Genomic DNA, 22,303 nt, shown 5'->3' on the forward strand with positions numbered 1-22,303 from the left:
TTCCAAAAAATAGCGGACAAGCGGGGGGGGGGGGGTTAAGTAGTAAAAAAAGTAGACTGTACAGCTTTAGATTACGTACCATTTCATCATAAAGCTTTTGAATAAAAAAAATGTCCACTATTTTGTGAAAAAAAATAGTGAACATAATGTGAAAAAAGTGGACTGTCCACTCAAATAGTGGACACCTGGCAACCCTACATAAATACAGTATCTCCACTGCTTATATTCAGGCTCTGACCTGCAACTATAAAATGTATGATAAAGTATCACTTTAAATTTATTATGATCTTTGACCACCATTTTATGAAATTATGAGATGCTAGAAAGGAGAAATTAAAAACATGAACACTATGCTATAAACGCAGATAAGACTAGGAAAACTTAGTATTAAAAACTAATTGACATTATAAAACTATTTTGTGAATAAAAACTCTTTACATACTAAATATTATGATGCCAAAGTAACATGTATATAACTCTTATTAAGGTTAATGATTGGTAAAATACAGAGGACTAAAAAGATCAAGCAAAGAACATTTAAATAAGAAGAAAACACTTACTGGGACCCTAAAACCTAAAATAGTACTACTAATAAATAGTGTTTATTATTAATATTAATAGTGTTAATAATAAGATTAGTTTCCTGTGTGAAGCAATGGCAGCTAAAAGACAATCTGCAACTCCTCTAGGGATCATTACAGTTCTCTACAGTAAGAAAAGCAAATCAAACTGTTCATAGAACCAGAGATACTGCTACCAGTATTAACAAGCAGAATTATAGGAGCAGAGTGCAAGAGGCTATAGGAAAAAAAATCCAACAAATTTGTGACCTGGAGTTTCAGGTTTCTCCAGGTCAGAGAGACAGATTCTCATCCTATTTTTTGAATTCCTTGTTTTCCTGTGCTTTTTTTAAAATAAGATCAGCCTGAAAATTAATACTGCACACCACATGCCACATTTTACTAGACCTGAATATATATTTATCACTCAACTATTATTTTGTAAGCATGTAATATTTTTCTTTATGGCTAAACTACATTTTTTAAAATTAATAGTACAGTTACTGTACAAAAACATAACCACATGTATACAATTTACAATATAGTATTTCAATTAAGATATAACATCTATAATACAATGGCTTCTGCTTGGAATTTGGCCATTTTAAACTACACAATGGCTATGTTTTTTTTCTTGTGACTTCTGCTTTCCTAGTGGAACAAGACCCCTTTTCCTCCCTACCACCAATAGAACCTTAATCCTACCACAATTAAGAGTCAAAGGACAGGTGATAATTGTTTGCAATTTAGGCAGACAGTATAAATGTCTCTTCTTCTATACAGTGTTCCAGTCAAAAACATGGAGAAACTGACTTTAAAAATAAGCTATGATACATAATCAATGTAAGACTAATAAAGCTATACATGCATTGCAAGCTAGCATGAAGTGTGAATTCAGCTCTTACAATTAGCTTGTGGTTCAGCCAGTGTGAGGCTTAAAACCATAGCACTGTACTCAGTTTAAATCATGATTTAATTATGAATAAATGTATGTGTCTTACAAACAATAAATACCGGCAATGAGAGAAGGGCCATTTTGTCCCTTTCACATTGGTTACAGGATTATATCAATAGTTGTGATAATCTCCAGCTCCAGAAGACTTCAGGGAAGTTCCTTCTGAAAAGCATTATATTCACTGATTCTACCCCACTGATTAGACTTTAGCTCTGACTAGTTGTGTGGGTCTTATCTACCAGGTCTGCACACATACATCTCTTAATTTAAGGTGAGAAAAACACCCTAAAACTACATGACATTATCTCTCCCAGACAGACTTATTATCATGAAATATTTTCCTAACATGCAAACTTTCTACACATTTTCGGACTGAAGCTTGAACAAACACAAGCACTCCAAAATCACCAACTTCTATTTATTTAATTAGCATTATATCCTGCCTTCCCTTCAGAAGGAAAACTTGGTGCCCAAAACTTTCTGTTAGACTACTTTCTTTATAATGGGGTAAGACCAAGAATGTCTCCTACTCTTTCCACCATCTGGCTAGGGGAACTCCTAAAATACAAAGGTTTACAATACTTTGCCAGATCTGTTCTGGAAAGGAACCTTGATACTGTTAAGAAACAGCCGTGGTCCAACTGGGAGCCCATACTTATTAGCACCTTCCCTCCCTTCAGACATTTTTAATTCTTACCAGAGGCCACCTTGAGCCAGCATCCCCCACAACTTCTCACCTGGAAACTTTCAGATTGTATATCCTGGAAGTGGTTAAACCCTCCCAGGATACCAGCTGGGGGTAACACAGCCTCCACAAAAGCCATGGCTTATAAAAAGCTATATTCCTGAAAGAAAAGAAAAAATAATAAGGTAGTATCACATCTCTCAAATCTTTGCTTACTTCTAGCTACACACTTCTTCTTAGGTATAAAAGTTTGCTGTTACTCTCTCATAAAAACATCACCACTTCCCTTATTCAAGAGCAAACCTTTTACTTTAGGTGTTACCATCAATATTTTTCTTCTTTTAATTCTTTCCTTCGTTTGTCAGTTTGAACAAGACAGAAGACTAAATGAAGCTACCTAAACCAATCAAAAGAAGGGGGTGTGACTAGTGAAGGAACAAGCTGCAGCTGGATTAGGATTAAACATAATCAACTTGTTTGCAGCACATTTATTAGTTACTTTCTTTAAATAAGAGAGATAAGGATGAATTCACAGTTCAGTCAGTAATCACCTTTCATTTATTTATATTTTATATATATTTATATAAATTATATATATAATCATATGTTATTTATATGAATTTAGTTTATTTAGAAAATAGAATTATTACCAGTAAAATATTATTTTACCCCTTGAAAGGAATAATGTGGACCAAATAGTTCTAATCTGGACTGTTGTTGAAGTAAAAAAATAGATCAAACTATAATATATATTATATGCATGTTACAAATATAAGAACTAAAGGAAGGCATATAATTTCCAATTTTCTAACACTTTCAACAACCAAGGTTATTAGTAAAAATATTTTTCATAGCTATTTTATTGAAGGGGGGGGAGAAGATTGTTTAGTATCTAAAAACTACAATTTAAAACCCATCAGGGCCTGCAGTCATATGTACCTACTCAGAAGTAATTTGTATTAAATTTAGTTGGATTATATTCCAATAAAGATTATATCATTGCATCTCAAAGCCCTTTAAGACTTTGTGCAATACATAATGCAATTTTTAAAATATACTTCTAGAATACCTCACTAACTTCCACAGGCTCTAATTACAGAAAGGTCTTGGTAAATAAAGTTCGAGTTTTGGGATGTCTCTAAGAAAACTATCTGCAGATCTAACAGGCAGTGAATCACCAGTTTTACATATGCAAATTTAAAGTAGTCTGGCTTACTGAGTTTTGAAAGAATTTTTCTATACCCTTTAGCTCAAAATACCATCAGGCTAAGGTCATGACTGAAAAGGAACCTTGGAGCAACATTCATAATATAGAAGGTGATACAGTATTGTATAAGAAATAAAAATACATACTCCATTGATTATAAAGGAAATGAACCTTCATGGCTCATATTGTGCACACTATCAGAAAAAGGCTACAGGCATGGTGGGGGTGGGAAGGGTGTGGAGTTTTATTTGTAAAATCTCTACAATGGTAGATATCATAATCACAAAACACCCATTTCTCTGAAGCGGACTAATGAGTTGTTTTCCACTATTTCTCTTTGAAGCCCCCTAAGTGCTTCCTACCTCCCCAGTTTAGTCATTTTTCTGGCTAAGTTGCCATATTAAGTTTTCAAGAAAACCCAGCACTTAGGAGAGTTAATAAAACTAACTATTGGATTACAAACCTATGGCCCCCAGCCAAGATGGCCATTTACTGTACCTGTGTGCTTTACTTCTTTTCATATGTTAAAAGTCTTTAGGAAAGCGTTGATTTCTTTTCACTGGTACATGGAGAGCAATTCTCAGGATATATGATCGTAATCCGTGCTTGCATATGGAAACTGAGAGATAATGGCTTCGTGACTAAGCATGCACTTGGAAGGAAGCCCTCAGTTCTTCTGACATGGCTGACTCTAATGATGCCAGAAGCAAATGGAGAAATCCTCTGAAGTGTGTGGAGGAGTTAGACTGTGGACTCTACCTTCATCTTGCTTCCCCCAGCCACACCAGCCTCCAGCTGATATTTTGGGCTCCAACTCTGCTCTGTAAGGACAGGACATCCAAAAAAGTGGGCAGCTTTCAGCTGGGGAAAAGCATAAATACAGATTGATAGCTTGCCTTGGTTTTGTATTAGGACAGTGGTGGCGAACCTATGGCACGGGTGCCAGAGGCGGCACTCAGAGCCCTCTCTGTGGGCACACGCGCCGTCGCCCCAGTCCTAGGCCTTCCGCTGGGTTTTATAAAACCTTTTCGCTTTAGGCCTCCGCCGCCGTGTGCAAAAAAAAAAAAGATTCAATCAATCAGTCAATTTCAACTTCTCGCGGGGGAAAAAAAGATCTTGCAAAGTTGGAATTGATTGAACTTTTTAGTCCCACCCAGTCTGCCGTTACCACCGCAGCCACGCCCACCCAATGGGCCACACCCACCCGGCACCCGACGATGCATAAATGGGTTTTGGGTTGCAGTTTGGGCACTCGGTCTCTAAAAGGTTCGCCATCACTGTATTAGGAGGTCTCAGGGGGTCTGGCAGCAGACTCTGTTCTGATACAGTATTGAGGGCTAACAGTGTTTTGCCATTGAGAGGAGAGACACCTTAAAAAGAGGATTGCATGGCCTTTGCCAATGAGACTGAGAAGGAAAATCAATCATGGACAGGAATGAAAGTCTTAAGGCAGGGCTGGCATAGACTAGCAAACTAATGTGATTCATTTATGATTTAGTATGAATGCAGAAACATGCAGGAGCTGAGTAAACTATGGTTAGACAAACTCTGTGAACACAGCAATTATATGAGGATGGAGAAAAGTTCCTAACTTCAAACATGCACACTTGGGTTGGATTCTGTGTCTTTAATTATTTTGAAGGGATAAAATAAAAATGGTCTGGCATAATACTAAAATGTGAAAATGTGGTTTGCCATAATATTAAAAGCTCAAATTGAGGATGAAAAGATGAAGGGAAGAAGTGTTTATTTTATACAAGGTGCATGTATAACATTGATACTTTTGCAGGATCCAATCGGGGTTGGTCACTGGGACCAGAGGTTTAGTCTTCTGAGCTTTTGGACTCATGCTGGAGTCCTTCCTCAGGGAACTTCTCTCTAGCAGAGTGTATTATTACCCTGGAACACGTACATTTCCCTTCATTCATTGATACTTTTCCTCTTTGGATATGTTGACTTGCCAGATTGTGAGAAAGAAATTTAGATTTTAAAAATCATTACCTGAAAAATATGTCATTAACACGATGGATCAAATACTGTATAAGTCTAGATTTGGCCCAAACTGATCATTGTACAAAAAGCTTTCTACCCAAGAGAAACATAAAGAATGAAATGTGCTTATACTCTTTAGTAAGACCAGACTTGGAATAGTGCATCCAATTTTAGTTACCATAGTACAAAAAAGATATTGAGACTCTAGAAAGAGTACAGAGAAGAGCAACAAAGATGATTAGAGGGCTAGAGGCTAAAACACAGGAATAACAGTTGCAGGAACTGGGTATGTCTAATCTAATGAAAAGAAGGACTAGGGGTGACATGATAGCAGTCTTCCAATAGCTGAGGGGCTGTGATAAAGAAGAGGGGGGAAACCTATTCTCCAAAGCAGGGGTCCCCAACCCCCAGTCCATGGACTAGTACCAGGCTGCGGCATGCCAGCAACTGGTCCACACAAACAAGCAAAGCCCCATCTGCAGGATGCAGGCAGCACACAAAACCATGCCCCCTCCGGTCCGCGGAAAAACCTTTCTCCACGTAACCGGTCTCTGGTGCCCAAAAGATTGGGGACCTCTGCTCCAAAGCACCTGAAAGCAAGACAAGAAATAACTTATGGAAACTTACAAAAGACAGAAATTTCCTGAGAGTGAGAACAATAAATCAGCGGAACAGTTTTTTTCAGAAGTTGTGGGTGCACCAATACCAGATTTTTTTAAAGAAGAGATTGGACAGCCATTTGTCCAGAATCATATAAATTCTCTGCTTCAGCAGGTGGTTGGACCAGAAGACCTCCAAGGTCCCTTCCAACTCTGTTATTCTGCTAATAGTGTTGCTGTAAATTAGGATCTAAAATATTCTAAATAGATTACTTCTCTTATGTATGAATATTTTCCACTTCAACATACACCAGTTTTTAACTATTAAAATTAAATGTAAAATTAAATATTTAAAAAAGTGGCTTTGTACTCTGACTCTGGAATTTGAACCAACAAATCTTTTTCTATACAGTTTTAAAAGGGGGAATGCTCTGTTCCCCCTTATTGCTTAGCAAAGCAAATAAAACAGATTAGGCAGGGAGCTTTAATTGTCCCTAACTCTTGTACAATATTCCTGATTTAGGTATAAAAAAGAAATCTAGAGAAATATGTACACTACTTATATAAAAAGGGAAAAGCCAAACAACATCCACCCTGGAGAACTTACTGGAAGGTTCTAAGCATTTATCTCTATTAAGTTGTTTGTTTGAATTGCAAAAATAACTTTAAAAAAGGCATCTGTTTTATTCATGAGCCATTTTTTTGCTCATCTTGCCCTGCATGCATAGACTAAAAGTAACCATAAACATGGAATACTATAATAGTAGAAGGGTGTCTATGCTTAAAGAATCCATTTTAACAAGTATTTTGTGCATTCACACTAGAAGCACAGTACGAGCAGACCACCTAATTTTTACAGGCTGAGCACACACAATACCGGTAAGCAACCAGATTTTTTCCTAACTTGGAAGGGGGGAGGAGGTTGAGGAAAACGATCGACCACCTCCTGGCGGCTTACCAATGGGGAGGTGGAAAGGAGGGCGGAGCCAACCCAGCTGCAACCAGCAAAACTAGACATGGATAAAACTGGAGATGTTGTGAAATGCAAACTTTATAATGAAGACAAACAACGGTTTCTGGCATTTTCAGAGGCACTTTGCCAGCAATGAAGCATGCTCAAAGGCATTTGCCCATAAGGAATGAACCAGCCCTTAAAAATGCGAAAGGGCTCAGGTTAATGTGAAAGCTCAGGCTACCATCCCACCTTTATTAAAGGATAAAGTGTTCGAGAGAGCCAGTTTGGTGCAATAGTTAAGGCACCAGGCTAGAATCCGAGAGACTCAGAGTTGTAGTTCTGCTTGAGGCATAAAGCCAGCGTGACTTTGGGCTAGTTATTTTCTCTAAGCCAGGGATTGGCTCTTTTATAACTCGTGGACTTCAATTCCCAGAATTCCTGAGCCAGCATGGTTGGCTCAGGAATTCTGGGAGTTGAAGTCCACGAGTCATAAAAGAGCCAAGGTTGCCTACCCCTGCGGTCTAAGCCCTAACTGCAAGGACTAGTCCAGGCAGTCGCCAAAGTCAATAATGACTCGAAGGCATTCACCCACCCCCATATTGTCTGTGAACCAAGACCTCCACACTATGCAAAGAAACACTCCTTTAAGCTGCATAGCTATTACCAAGATTGATGCCCAGCGAGAAAAGGTACGATTTTAGAAACTTTTGAAAGGTGTTATATGTGTGTTAAATAAGGCAAACAAGCAAAATAATAAACAACAATACAGACTGGGTGAAAAAAAAACTGTCAAGGAACGGTGAGACAAATGTATGAAACGTGCACATCAGCAGAATCCCAGCGCTTGCCGCCTGAGCCGCTATGGGATTCCTCCCTCCCCTCCTTTTCCCAGCCACCGAGCCCCCCTTCCCCCGCCGCGTGCGTCGTGGCTACACGCCTCCTCTGCCTGGCCAATGGGCGAGGAGCGCGTCGCCTCGCGCGGCTAAGAAGGAAGGGCAGGCGAAGTCCATTGGCCTAAGGAGGGGCCGTGGTGAACCCGGGAGGAGACGTCACGTCACCTGCCGGCCTGTCAGTCTTCCGCGAAAAAGCTGGGAGCAAACCCTGAAGAAGCAAAGCCTCGATCAGCCCCAATCTCGGTCAGTATTCTTTTAAAGTACGGGTTGAAGTGCTGACCCTGAAATCAGTGGCGCTCCCAGCACTTGTTTGTAGGAGCGGGGAAATCTCCGACGGGTCCCTTCTCTTTTCCCCCTAATGGGGAATAGGCGCCTATAATAACCGCGTCCCCCAAAAGAAAACGCACGAGTTGTGTTTTCTGCTCTGCAGAGCGCTAGGCCCTTCCCGCAAAGTTGGATAGGATTCATATCCTCGGCCTCGCATATCCTCTGTTTTCCTAATTTACACCTGGTCCATGGTGTACTGCTTGAATACCTTTTCCCATTTTCCCCCTCACTTTATTTGGCTGTTTCTTTAATCCTAGGGACTGTTCCTTGTTTATTTAGTATGTGGTGCTTTAGTTTAATTCTTGCTTCTGTGTTATAAATAAAACTGAACTGAGTTATGGGTATCATCATTCTTCTATTCCAGCATTTTTTTGGAGAAGGAGGACAATTGCACTTAGTTGAACACTCCAGTGATTTTCACGACTTAAAAGCTTACAGTTTTCTCCATTTGACCTTTTCCAGGATTTATCCTCCATGGCGCTAAGGTTACCTAGCAGGCTATTTCTGCAATGCAGAGGCAGTGTCACAAACTTCTGTGATACTCGAGCACAGAGCACAAGTGCACCTGTGCCAAAAGGTCAGTGACTGATTTTTGCTATCGGGTGAGGGTAGAGTTAGTAGGGCCACGGCTAAGAGACAAATAAACCTATTTAGGATTCTTGGACTTTATGGAGAAGGAGCACAAAAGAAACAGTTGGACTGAGAAATGGGCTTATTTTGTCATTTGTGTTACAGAAAAAGAAGGGAAGCCTTTGGTAAACGGATCAAAAGGTAAACAGATTCTTCTTTCTTTCCAGTTATGATGTAGAGCTGCATATCTGAGCTCATAATTTCCAATCACTCTTGAAACTGCATTCCTCCTAGTTCATAGATCCTTACATTGAGAAAAATTGGAAAATTGTTTGATCTGTTGTATAAGATACACAATCTGTTAATTCCTTTTCATTAATTTGGTGGGTCTGAGGAAGGATGTGAGTGTCCAAGGATCTATGCATCTAATAGATATAGATTAGATTTTGATTAGATAACTAAAATATTTTATTCCCTCAAAAACTGGTCCTGGATATTCTGTTCTAGAAGATACAAACCATTACTGCCACTATCACAATTGATAATTTTGTATATGTGTGTTCCCAGAAATAAGTCCCACCAAGCTGTCAACCTCAGTGTATAAATAACAATTATAGTTATAGAATATAACTATGACCTGTATATTTCAGAGCCATATGGTATAATAATTAAGGTGTGGATTTGGACTAGAAACGCATAGATTTGCAGGCAGAGTTTTACACAGGTTTGCATGTGCCAATTACACAACTTTTCGATTGCGTTCATGTTACTGTCTGTTGGGAGAATTGTTGGACTATGTACTCCAATTACTTCAGCAGGCCTTATATGGTACCTCTCATACTGGTGAGGGAATTTCTTTATCAGTCCTTTTATTCTTCAGGCTAGTTCTAGCTTTCTTCCTCCAGTTCCAAAAGCCCAGTTTGACTGGTGTGATGCCCTACAATTAGAAAGGCTCCTGACTCAGGAGGAAATAATGATGCGGGACTCACTTCGTGCCTATTGCCAAGAAAAGTTGATGCCCAGGATCCTTATGGCCAATCGAAATGAAGGTAACTTTGTATTAACAATGTGGTGTTCTTCATACTTTGAGGCTTTGAGCTTCTACAATCCCTTGGAACTGCTGGCTGGGCTGAGGCTGATGGGAATTGAAATTCAAAACATATGTAGGGCAATAGATTGTCTATTATTGCTTTACATAACATGACATTCACCCTTTAGAAATAGAGAACCCCCTGTTTGGCATTTGCTGAATGTACCAATACATTAAATAGCTACGTTACTTATTCAGTGACTTGGATGGCAGTACTATTGTTTTGGATAAATGTCTATGGAGATTCTCAGTCATCCTGGTCATAGTTATCCCAAAGGTGCTTTTTCACTAGGCAACTGAACTTTCTTGTTTTTCTTTGAAGACATTTCACTTCTCATCCAAGAAGCTTCTTCAGCTCTGACTGGATAGTGGGGAATGGAAGGATTTATACTCCTTGCAGATAGCTGACCATTTGCATTCTTTTAAAGAGTCATTGAGGCCACCTGGACTTTATCTGTGTCGTCAGAGTCATCTGAGTTGTGCAAATAGTTGTGGAGCCTTCTTGGAACTGCTGAAAAGACTGTGTTATAGACTGAAGATAGATGATGTCGTATCCCTCCTCCATCCCAGTTTTGACATAGATGGCCTTTTTGACCCCTCTTTCAAACGAACGGTCCTCTCTGTCAAAATATGGACTTTGCTGTCTTCGAAAGAGCAGCCTTTGTCTTTTAAATGCAGATGGACTGCTGACTTTTGTCCTGATGGGCTTATACAGATTTGCACATGGCTCACTACATTGTACTATATATATGACATTGCTCAGTTTGTGTCTGGGTGTTTTATCCTTGGGGTGGACATGCTTCTGCCTTAGTGTATGTACACATATATTGTGTTGGCATGTATGTTGTGAAGTGTGCATGTATGTTATGTTGGCTGAAAATCCTCCTGAGATTTTCTGATATTCCTGCAACGTATGGAATGATAATGTTGCTTCGTTTATTGTTTTCCTCTTTGTCTGTTATGGAGGAGCTCCTGCTGGGTCTTTTTTGGGTTTTATGAAGGCCCACTTGGGATAGCTACATGTTCTGAGGGTTCCTTGATGTGTTTTAGTTCTTTTTCTTTCCCATCTTTGCTGGTAGGCAGACCCTTCAGCTCAGTGATCCAGGGTTCTGATAACCCCCATTTTGTGCTTCAGTGGGTGGTGAGAATCAAAATGTAAATATTGACTTGTATCTGTGGGTTTTCTGTAAACTTCAATGTTAAGGCTTCTGTTTTAATGTGTACTGCACAGTCCAGGAAGACCAGACTATTTTCCTTAACATCTTCCCATGTGAATTTGATGTGTTTGGTGAACGCTTCCAATTCCTGTTTTTTAATCTTGACCCAAATATCATCCACATACTTGTACCAGTGAGTGGGTGGAATTCTTGTGAAGGAGTTTAGGGCTTTGGTTTCTACCTCTTCCATGTAGAGATTGACCACAATGGGGGACACAGGTGAACCCATGATGTAGCCATATTTATCTGTACAAACCTTCAATGTATTTAAAATAGGTAGTTGTGAGGCAGAGGTCCAGCATGGCACATATGTGGTCTGGGCTGAGGTTCGTTCTGTCACCTAAGATGCTGTCTACAAGAGCACAAAATGGGAATTATCAGAACCCTGCACCACCAAGCTGAAGGTCTGCCTACCAGCAAAGATGGGAAAGAAAAAGAACTAAAACACACCAAGGAAGCCCTCAGAACGTGTCGCTATCCCAAGTGGGCCTGCATCAAATCCCAAAGAAGATCCAGCAGATGCTCCTCCATACAGACAAGAAAACAATAAACGAAGCAACATTGTCATTCCATACATTGCAGGAATATCGGAAAAGCTCAGGAGGATTTTCAGCTAACACAACATACGTGCACACTTCAAACCCACGAAAACAAAACAACCACTTCATAAATGTGTGGCACAACATTGGAGAACAAACCCATCAGGACAAGATTCAGCAGCCCATTGCATTTAAAAGACAAAGGCCACTCTTTCAAAGACATTCTGCTCAGAGAGAACCATTGGTTTGAAAGAGGAGTCAAAGGGGTCAAAATTGAACAGCCCTCTCTCAACAGAGGAGGAGGGATACGACATCATCTATCTTCATTCTACAACACAGTCCTTTCAGCAATTCCAAGAAGCTCCATACTCATTTGTACTACTCGGGTGACTGGTGACACATAAATCTCCAGGTGGCCTCAATGACTAAAAGAATGCAAATGACCAGCTATCTGCAAGGAGTATAAATCCTTCCATTCCCCACTATCCAGTCAGAGCTGAAGAAGCTTCTTGGATGAGAAGCGAAATGTTTTCAAAGAAAAACAAAGTTCAGTTGCCTCGTGAAAAGGCACCTTTGGGATCAATTTTCAAAAGGGAGTGGCAGTATCTCTGAGTTAAGTGTACTTTGATTTCCTTTCAGATATTCATGTTCTCAGAAAATGACACCTATCTAGGTATCAGAAATGAAAATATGTGTGGGTATAAATCAGTGAGAGCTAGTTTGGTGTAATGATGAAAGACACCAGGAGATCCTGCCTTATTTTTATCTTGCCTTAGGCATAAAGTAAGCTTAGTGGTTTTGGGCTATTCTCTCACACTCAGTCCTAGGAAGATGATGAAGGCAAACCATTTCTGAAAATTTTGCCAAGAAAGCTGCATGAACTAATCTAGAATTAGGAGTCAAGACTCACTTGAAAGAATATACATTTTGTCTGTGTTATTTCATATGCAATCTTACCTGCCCTTAGAGCTGTGGTGACATAGTGATTAGAATGCAATAAAGGTAGGGATCCCTGCAGATTTTACTCCGCTAATTGTTGCTGACTGTAGGAGTGGTGCTCATCTCCATTTCTTGGCCATTAAGCTAGCGCTGTCCAAAGACATTTCCATGATCATGTGGCTAGTATGATGTCATGGAGCACTGTTACTTTCCCACTGAAGTGGTATCTATTTATCTACTTGCATTTGCATGCTTTCAAATTGCTAGGTTAGCAGGAGCTGGGGCAAGGACGGGAGCTCACCTTCTCATGTGGCACTCAAAGCTGTCGGCTTTCTAGCTGACAAGCCCAGTGTCTTAACCATTGAGCCACCATACTGCCCTAGAATGCAGGATTGCAGGCTAACTCTGCCCATAGCCTGGAGTTCGATCCTGACTGGCTCAAGGTTGACTCAGCCTTCCATTCTTCCGAGGTTGGTAAAATGAGGATCCAGATTGTTGGGGGCAATATACTGACTCTATAAAATGGTTAGAAAGTGCTGTAAAGCACTATGAAATGGTATTCCCAAGTGGTATTTCACAAGGCAACTAGACTTTCTTGTTTTTCTTTGAAGATGTTTTGCTTCTTATTCAAGAAGCTTCTTCAGCTCTGTCTGGATGGTGGGGAATGGAAAGATTTATACTCCTTGCAGACAGCAGATGAATGCAAATGACCAGTTGTCTGCAAGGAGTATAAATCCTTCCATTCTCCACCATCCAGTCAGAGCTGAAGAATCTTCTTGGAAGAGAAGCGAAACATCTTCAACAAAAAACAAAGTCCAGTTGCCTTTGGGACAACCATCATCTGGATGACTGAGAATCTCCATAGACATATGAAGTGGTATATAAGTCTAAGTGCTATTGCTATTAAAATGGAATACTGTTTTTAATGTAAATTCAGTAATTGCTGACTTTGGGGCTCTAATAATTATCAAAGTTACTTGTCAGTATTATAACATGTCTCTATATTGCATACCAGGCTTCTGAGAAATATAGAAATATAGATACTTTATGCATATTTCTTACAGTAGGTTTTGCTTATAATGTTGTAAATTACATTCTTTTATTATCTTCTATTTTCATTCTAGTCTTTCACCGGGAAATTGTGTCAGAGATGGGGACCCTTGGTATCTTGGGCCCAACCATCAAAGGTATTGTTAAACATTTTTCATGACGTGGGTGAGCCCATTGTATCTGTAGCAGAAATGGAGGGTTTTTCAGAACTTTTTCATGTTTCTTGGGAGGAGAAGTTCAAAATTTATCATGTCTCCATTTCAGCTGTAGTTTAAGTATTTGATAAATCATCTCCATCACCTTCTAGGTATTTGTATACCTCTTTTATTTGACTGATCAGTTCTTTGTTTCTGCTGGTTTGCATTTGTATTCAGTCAGTGACTTCAAAGTTTTATCTACAGTTTAATTTATTATTTAATATTTTTTATTTGTCCTATAAGAGAAATATAGTTAAAATCAATGAATGAAAGAATTTAGGAAGTATATTTTGAAGTGTTTTGAAAAGTAACAATATGATGTATTTTGATTGTGCTGCTAGTCTGGTTTTGGCTTATCTTGCAGAATTAAATATTAGATTTTGTTTTTAAATGCTCTGTTATGAATTGTGAAATGCTTGACTACAAAAATTAAAATACAAAATTTTAAAATCCAGATTTAGAAATTGCCAATCATTTATCATATTTGAAATATAAGGGTTTCTAGTTTTAGAGACTAAGTAAAACTTGATTTTAGTTCATATTAGGGACTTTGAAAATGTAACAATTATCTTATATCTGTAAGATATAAAATACATTTTGAGGTTTCTTGGATATTAGGACACTATTCTGCTAAAATAAATTATTCCCTTTATTTTCTTGTTTCTTTCTAAATATTTGGCAGATAGGATCTTTCAGGAGAGTTACCTAAGAGGGTTACAACTGATTTCTTGACACAGATGGGTTTATGATCAATTCTCCATTCTTTTGCCTTAGGTTATGGCTGTGCAGGGACCACTTATGTTGCATATGGACTCCTGGCCAGGGAGATTGAGAGGGTAGACAGTGGCTATCGGTCAGTCATGAGTGTTCAGTCATCTTTGGTGATGCATCCTATATATGCATATGGGACAGAAGAGCAAAAGCAGAAATATTTGCCAGGCCTGGGTGAGTTAATAGTTTAGAAGACTGAATGCAGAAGTTTACTCTGTAGTTATACCAACATTGGTATGTTTTTATCTCTTGTGCTATTATTATTACACAAACATGCATACATATGTGTATGCATGTGCATTCACATCATATTTAAACTTGCCCAAATCCCAAAGGGAACCAATTTTATCTTCTCCTATCCAGCCAGCTGACATCTCAGCATTCTGTATGTCCTAAAAACGTGTGCTTCGCAGATTATATTAATATTCTTACATTTGATTATTAAAAAATATTTTAGAGGAGTTATAGTATGTACTAGAAATTCTCTCTTTTTTATCTATTTGTATTCTATCTTTTGCATTTTAGAAAATTTCCTAGTTACAGTCTTTTGATTTGCCAGCTTTGGAAATAACAATTAAAACTTGCGCAAGACAAAATTATAATTATCTCCTTTATTCACATAGAAGACAGTAGTATTACTGTTTTGTTTCCTTGAATATCCCAAATCTCTTCCTTTTTTCACTTTTGGCATTTATAGTATCTCATTCACTGTTCTGAAAAACAGTGAAGTAATTCTTTTCCAGGTTCTTCTCATCCTTCAGTTAGAATTTGGTTGAGTTTTTTTAAAAAAACTTTTTATTTAACACTAATAATTTTATTTTTACAGTTTACCTATTCTATTTTACCTATTAAAATTATATTTTAATTTCATGTTTTAGTTAATTGTTACTTCATTCTTTTCCCATTTCCCAGTACTTTCCTTCCATCTTCTGGTTTGGCTCTGCTTAGATCAGCTTTAGACCAGCTTCAATTTTTTTCTTTTTGGTTCTGCTGATTTTTTATCATATTGTTTACTAAGATAGTTTTGGCTGTTTATTTAAAGAATACTCTTTTTTAAAAGTAAATTACAGTATACAATACTATAATCCAGAAGGATTGATAGAATTTGTGAATTTTTTTGCCTACTAGGATCCATAGTACAATGGTAACTTGCTACTCATTGTTAATTCCAGGAGGCGCAAGAGTACCAAAAACAATGAATATCAAACAATTTTTCCCATCAGGAATAATTTAGTGAATCACTAGGCAGCCGGACACTGACAAGTTTGACTCTTCCAGCTCTATTCTGAATTGAAATTGAAATTAAGTTCTAGCTTGTGCATTGAGTACCAAACAAAGAATGAGTACTGGGACAAAATTTTCAGATCAAAATATGTTGAGTTTGATGAGTTTCAAAGTGGTTGAGTATCAAGGTACCACTGTAGATTTATCCCTGTGAAGTTGTTTAAATAACAAGACTTGTGAAGAAGTGAGAAGGATAATTTAGGAGTTGCTATACTGATCTTTTGATGTTTTGTTTTACCATAGCTAAAGGAGAGTTGCTGGGCTGTTTTGGGCTTACAGAACCTAACCATGGAAGTGATCCTGGTAGCATTGAGACTCGGGCCCAGTACAACCCTTCCAGGAAGACCTACACACTCAATGGTTCCAAGACTTGGTGAGGTTTGCACTTGTCCTCATGTATGCAGATCACAAGAGGGAAGTAACCTAGGACACTTGGATTATTTTGAAATAGTGGTAAAACTTTAAGCCCCTGATAATTATGGTGACAGATTTGAGAGAAGAGGACTGAATTAAATTTTATTTCTGGAAGATTAAATACCACCTAAGCTTTGCTCTGTTCGGAGATGGTTTTCACATTGTATTTTCCCCTCTAGAGTGTGCCTTTTTGTAGTTACTTGAATTTTAACTTGATTTTTATAAGGCCTGTGTTGAGGCATACCAGACATTGACAATATACTTGCTCTTTTTTTAGGATCACTAATTCTCCGATGGCTGACCTATGTGTAGTGTGGGCTATATGTGATGATGGCAAAATGCGGGGCTTCCTATTGGAACGAGGAATGAAAGGTCTTTCTACCCCAAAGATTGAGGGCAAATTTTCACTACGGGCCTCTCTTACTGGGATGATTATTATGGAAGATGTAGAAGTGCCTGAAGAGAATCTACTACCCAAAGTGTCTGGACTCGCAGTAAGATCTCTCCACAATCCATGTGATACTCATTGGCATGTGAATGGTACAGTGACCAGGAATGCTACAAGGGGTGTTAGCCCAAGTTAATTACCAGGGAATGTTGAGAAAGATTGAAAATATATTTTAGTTCAAGCTTAACAGTATTTCTAGATGATTTAGCTATAAGGTTTGGGCTTATTTCATTATGAATGTGTAAATTGCATTGCAACAATAAGTACTACTGTACAACTAAGGAACAAATATAAATCTAGTATTCCATATTTATTTATATTATGAGGTCCTGTCTTTGAACAACCTCCTTCAAAAAAACCTTAGTCATATCAAATGCTAATTTCACAGACAAAGTGATTTATGACATTATTTTAAAAGGGACTTAATATGTAAAATAAACTTTAGGGCAGTCTCATTTGTAAGCTTGAACACAGAGCTAGTAAACAGATGGTAGATGCAAATCATGTGGATGATCCTTGGAAGTCAGTGCCTTTTTGGAATAGAAGGAATATTAATAAATTCCTTCTCTGAATTATAATGTCTTTCTCTTCTCACAGGGACCTTTTGGCTGCTTGAATAATGCACGTTATGGCATCTCCTGGGGAGCACTGGGTGCTGCTGAGTTCTGTATGCATACAGCCAGGCAGTATACTTTGGATAGGTAAAGTCTCAAGATTTCTGGACAGATGTTCTACACGAAATGGCATGTGATTACAATGATGCTTACATACTAATATGTAGGTATCCTTAATATTTCATTTACACAAAAACTATAATTATGATATGATCCCACGATATCAGTCATGTGGAAGAGATTGTGAGCTTTGTTTCAAGATCATGCTGAGCATCCTTGACTGAACTCACATTTGAAAAAGATATCCAGCAATGCCAGTTTTGCTAAGAATATATTGGATGAAAGGAGATTCCTAAAGATATACATTTTATTTATATTTCATGGGTTCTTAACAGATCCTTAGGTCCCCAGGGTACTACTCAAGATCATTCATGGATGGTTTCCATTTGTACAGTTCCATGGCCATTTGTAAGAGAGCACATATTTGGAGTCACTGGAATGTATGACGATAATAGAAGCAGCTGCATTTTCAGATTTAGATGTCTCCGTAATTTTCTATAATTCTCAAGTTATATTAACTAAAGTGTATCTCCGGTCCTAAATCACACTTCAGGCTGGATTTTGTAGCCAGAAATTATTCTATAGATTATTCCGTTGCTTCTCATACCGTATATCTAGTTAGTTTTTGTATGCAATTCTCTCCACTGAATTTTTCTGAGTCTCCACCACTTTTTCCAAGTTTGCATCTTACAGAATACAGAAAAGACCTTATTCTATTTCATCTGCTCTTTGTTACACCTGTTATATCTGAATTCTTCTTTAAGATTAACTTGATATGCTTAAAAGCTTCTAGTATGATAGAATCATCTTCTACATGGTGATCCTCCAAATGCTTCCAGTATTTTATAACTCTTTTTTCTACAGTACCTGTGCAATGGTTTTAGCTGAATTATCTCATCCATTCATCTTAGAAACCAGTTCGGAGCTCCTTTGGCAAGAAACCAATTGATCCAGAAGAAGTTGGCTGACATGCTCACAGAGATCACTATTGGGTTACAGGCTTGTCTGCAACTGGGGCGCTTGAAAGATGAAGACAAGTAGGCATACATTTGTGTATGTAATTAATGGCAGAACTGTGCATAGTGACCTTTTTTTCCTCATAGGGAGGTTTAGTCAAATGGAAGATAAAATGGACACACCATTTTGTATCTGGGGAAACACTTTAAAAGAGCAGTACCTCTCTGCTGGAGAGAGACAGAGATAAAAGGGAAGATCAAATTGTTCTCCTTTTTTTAACCCACAAATTACATTTTTTCAGTTTCTTCCAGCATTGCAGTGTGCAACAATAATAAAAAAAATCTACTCACTGTGCTGCAGCTAGCACATATCTGGGACTATCCCAGTGCAGAAGGTAGACATTAGAAATTATACTTTAAATATAGTAACCCATTACTATTTTATAGTATGACATGACAAAAAGCAAGGTCTCTATTAAGCTATAAGAAAGAAGGGAGAAAAGGGAGCTAAGTTTAAGCTTAAGAGAATACAAAACGGAGCTGCAATTTCATTTCCCAGAGGACAGTCATATGTTAAATATGCTGTGTGAAGCACCTGGGAAGATGCAGTCAAGCTTCAGCCAACTAAGAGAGAAAGCCTAATGCTACAGCGTTCAAGCCTGTGCTTTTAAAAGCAATTAACAGCAGGAAGAAAAAAATTGCACAACCACAAGATGTGGTTAGTTATTGCCATTCTTTTCTTTTTCATCATACTCCCAATGAAACTCTGGCTGTAGTGGTAGCTGTAAAAAGAAAGCATTGGAGGTTGGTAAATGAGGACCCAGATTGTTGGGGGCAATATGCTGATTCTGTAAAATTTCTCACCTCTCTTGTGTACCTTGGTCCTCCTGTCCAATTAAAAAAAAAAAAAAAAGATGCTACGCTAGATGTGATTTCTGTCACATCTGATTTGTTATCTATTTTATATGAAAACCTAGGCACCTAAGCCCTTTCATTCCTCACTTGATTCTAGCATTTGTTCTATGTTCCCAGGGCAACTCCTGAAATGATCTCTATGCTGAAACGGAATTCCTGTGGGAAAGCTCTGGAGATTGCCCGGCAAGCTCGTGACATGCTAGGGGGCAATGGAATTGCAGATGAATATCATGTCATCAGGCATGTTATGAATTTGGAGGCAGTTAACACATATGAAGGTAAAAAAGGATTGTAATTATGTCCATCAAACATGCTATTTAGAAACATGTTCTATTATTTTGCTTCATTTATATCTTTTTTTAAAGAGACAATTCTAACAACATTTTTCCCTTTTTTGCCTTCAGGGACTCATGATATCCATGCTCTCATCCTTGGCAGAGCTATCACTGGACTTCAGGCATTCACAGTTGGGAAATAAACACATTTCTTCAGTTTTCTTCTACATGATTCCGGTTTGGAAGATCACTCAAGATGGTTTATGACGTGGGAATATCTTTATAAGATGAGCACGACTGCTTCTGCTCACCAGACTGTGATCAAATTATTCAGTTCAACTCAATTATTTGTAAGCTGAAACAAATCAGGCATTTGAAAATTCTCTGTTGTTCACCAAAAGTACAGAAAGAAATTAAAAGTGCTGCGTTATGCTAAACGAAAAACTTTTTCTAATTGGTAGAAGGATATCACTGTGGTCTAGGAAATGTTTTGGAATTGTCTAATTGTTTTTGAGGCAAACTATTTTGGTATGTAACTATAGATATTTGATTTTTAAAGCTGACTGCTTTAGAGTCCAGTCACAGCCTTGAGATCTATATCAGCGTGGATAATCTACAATTTATGGTTTTAAAAAATCCAGGTAAGGTTCCTCTTTTTGTGTAAGAGGAAACCTGTAATACTTGCAAATACAGAAGATGAAAATCAGAATTTACTACCTACTCTGTGCTTTTCCTGCCTTGTGACGTAACTAGTTGCTGTTTTTAGTGCCTTCATTGACAGTGTTAAATAAAGACTGATTTTTTTATATTAGCATACATTTTTGATGGTGTGTTAAGCTATTTCAGCTCAGACCCTTGCCTCTTTGAATAAGGTCCCCTTTGTGCTTTCAAAAATAAATTTAATGTGATGAATTTCCAACAGTAGTTTGTGTAGAATGATTAGTTGAAACCTGATATTCTAATATTAGTGACGAGAGAAAATTAGCCTTTCCTGTGAGCAGTTCTTTCACATCTTTACTAGCACTTAAAATTATTTAACTCTTTGGATAGGATTAAATAGAGAAAACAGTCCATTTCTACCCAATGAGACTGTGAATGGCAGTATTTGTCACAAGTATAATGACAAAACTTAAAGGGCATTGAGTTTTGCCACTTTACTTGTAAGAGAACACTTGAAGTTGTCTTTATTTAAAGCAGTAAAGTACTATTATAGCTTTTGGCTGTTACACTTTTGCTGCTGTGGTTAAGAATTCAGAAAACAGTGAATGGAGTATGACAATTCCAAGTTCTTATTGCTAGAGGTTAGATAAAATGTAATAAGGAGTAGGGCATGAAGACTGATTCATGGTATTCCAAAATCAGTGATATTGAGTTATATTTTGCAATTGGCTACGAATTTTATGATTTCATATGGTTCTTAACGTGTGTGTGTGTGTATAATCAGCAAATTTGTCCCTATCATCAAAATTCATATATAATGTATATTTGGATTCTTAATTCTCTGTTTTTAATATGCAGTATGACTTTTAAGTGTTTCTTAGCATGTCAAGCGTTTTGTTCATTTAATCTATGTACTGAAATTAATTAGTAATTAATTTTATTTTCTAAAACAGAAGTTACATTATGGAATAGTTAAGGCTGTAAGACATGAGGTCCAATCTCTGAGCCTTGGATGTGGCCCCCAGAGACCACCAAATATTGCCACCACATTATAAAAAGGAAAAAATGATTATATTTAAAGACAACTTAAATGTAATTGTTTTTTTTATCCTGGCCCCACAACTTCCTTATCCCTGATTTTTGGAGTAGAACTCTCAACATACCACTTAAAGTAAAGATGTTAGCTTAAGAAAAGTTGTGTAATCATGAGCCAAGAAATCAATTTCTAATACTTAAGGAGCACTAAATAGGATGCAAATGCAGAGATAAAAATGTAATGATGTTTCTAATTAAAAGGACAGATATGAAAAGATTTTTTTGTGGTTTACCATATCACACTGTACTGCCTAGCACTGACGTTAGTATATTGCTGAAAGGCAAAAAATACAGAGAAAATAGTAATCTGGTTAGCTACTGCAAGAAGATATCACAGACTAACTACAAACAATGGCATGACAAAGTAGCAACTGGAATGGTGCATTGGAAGATCTGCAAGAAATATCATTTGCCTACAAGCAAGAACTGGTGGGACCATAAAATAGAGAAAGTAATAGAAAGGGAAAAAGCTAGTGTTCTGGGACTTTTAAATTCAAACAGACAGGCACCTGCCACATTATGTGACAGATTTAACAATTGTCAATAAGAAAGACAAAGTCTGGATAGTAGATGTGGCAGAACGTGGAGACAGCAAAATATAAGAGAAGGAAAGGGAGAAGGTAAAAAATACAAAGAAATAGAACAACTGTGACAAATGAAAGCAAAGGTAGTACCAATAGTAATAGGCGCCTTGGGTGCAATCCCAAAACAACTGGAGCACTACTTGAACACCATTGGCCTTGACACCATCAGTTGATTGCAAAAGGCAGCTTTACTCGACAGCTTACAACTTCTGAAGATACCTCTAACATCATCAAGCAACATCTGCCTATCTCAGGTCCTTGAAGACTTGATAGTGGGATAAAATGCCAAATCCAGTCTAAACAACTGGCTGATTGCAACAAACCATAATAAAAGAAGAAATACCAACAAATTATTTTTACTTCTGAAGTTTATGGTGTTTCTGAACATTTATGTTTAAAGTGTGAATGTTTGCCAAGTTTTAAATAACTTGTTCATTTCTTAGTGAGAGCAC

The 22,303-nt window shown here is 37.8% G+C and overlaps 2 protein-coding genes across 2 annotated transcripts in view; one reads left to right on the forward strand and one right to left on the reverse strand.

Moving 5' to 3' along the window:
* The window catches only part of KLF1 (Kruppel like factor 1), a 4,454-nt gene extending 2,115 nt beyond the window's left edge, over nt 1-2,339 (reverse strand). Inside the window, exon 1 of the mRNA XM_015813303.1 lies at nt 2,253-2,339. Within this exon, the coding sequence (XP_015668789.1) occupies nt 2,253-2,339 (87 nt within the window). The remainder of the gene's footprint in view (nt 1-2,252) is intronic.
* Nucleotides 2,340-7,987: 5,648 nt separating this feature from the next.
* GCDH (glutaryl-CoA dehydrogenase) lies at nt 7,988-21,643 on the forward strand. The gene is made up of 12 exons (XM_015813280.2): nt 7,988-8,089; nt 8,636-8,750; nt 8,909-8,944; nt 9,649-9,792; nt 13,653-13,715; nt 14,550-14,720; nt 16,074-16,203; nt 16,522-16,738; nt 17,290-17,393; nt 18,278-18,403; nt 19,355-19,515; nt 19,642-21,643. The coding sequence occupies exons 2-12, from the start codon at nt 8,648-8,650 to the stop codon at nt 19,713-19,715; spliced, it is 1,329 nt and encodes a 442-aa protein (XP_015668766.1). The 5' UTR covers nt 7,988-8,089; nt 8,636-8,647; the 3' UTR covers nt 19,716-21,643.
* The last annotated feature ends 660 nt before the right edge of the window (nt 21,644-22,303 follow it).

Source organism: Protobothrops mucrosquamatus, unplaced genomic scaffold, assembly GCF_001527695.2.
Source record: "Protobothrops mucrosquamatus isolate PMUCROS unplaced genomic scaffold, P.Mucros_1.0 scaffold150, whole genome shotgun sequence".
NCBI lineage: Eukaryota > Metazoa > Chordata > Lepidosauria > Squamata > Viperidae > Protobothrops > Protobothrops mucrosquamatus.

What these genes read in the sequence shown, in the direction of transcription:
- GCDH (XM_015813280.2), top strand. Translation starts at nt 8,648, where the DNA reads ATGGCGCTAAGGTTACCTAGCAGGCTATTTCTGCAATGCAGAGGCAGT. An exon ending in CTTGGGCCCAACCATCAAAG is followed by an intron (nt 13,716 to 14,549) that starts GTATTGTTAAAC and finishes CTTTTGCCTTAG; the next exon opens with GTTATGGCTGTGCAGGGACC. An exon ending in AGGCAGTATACTTTGGATAG is followed by an intron (nt 17,394 to 18,277) that starts GTAAAGTCTCAA and finishes CATTCATCTTAG; the next exon opens with AAACCAGTTCGGAGCTCCTT.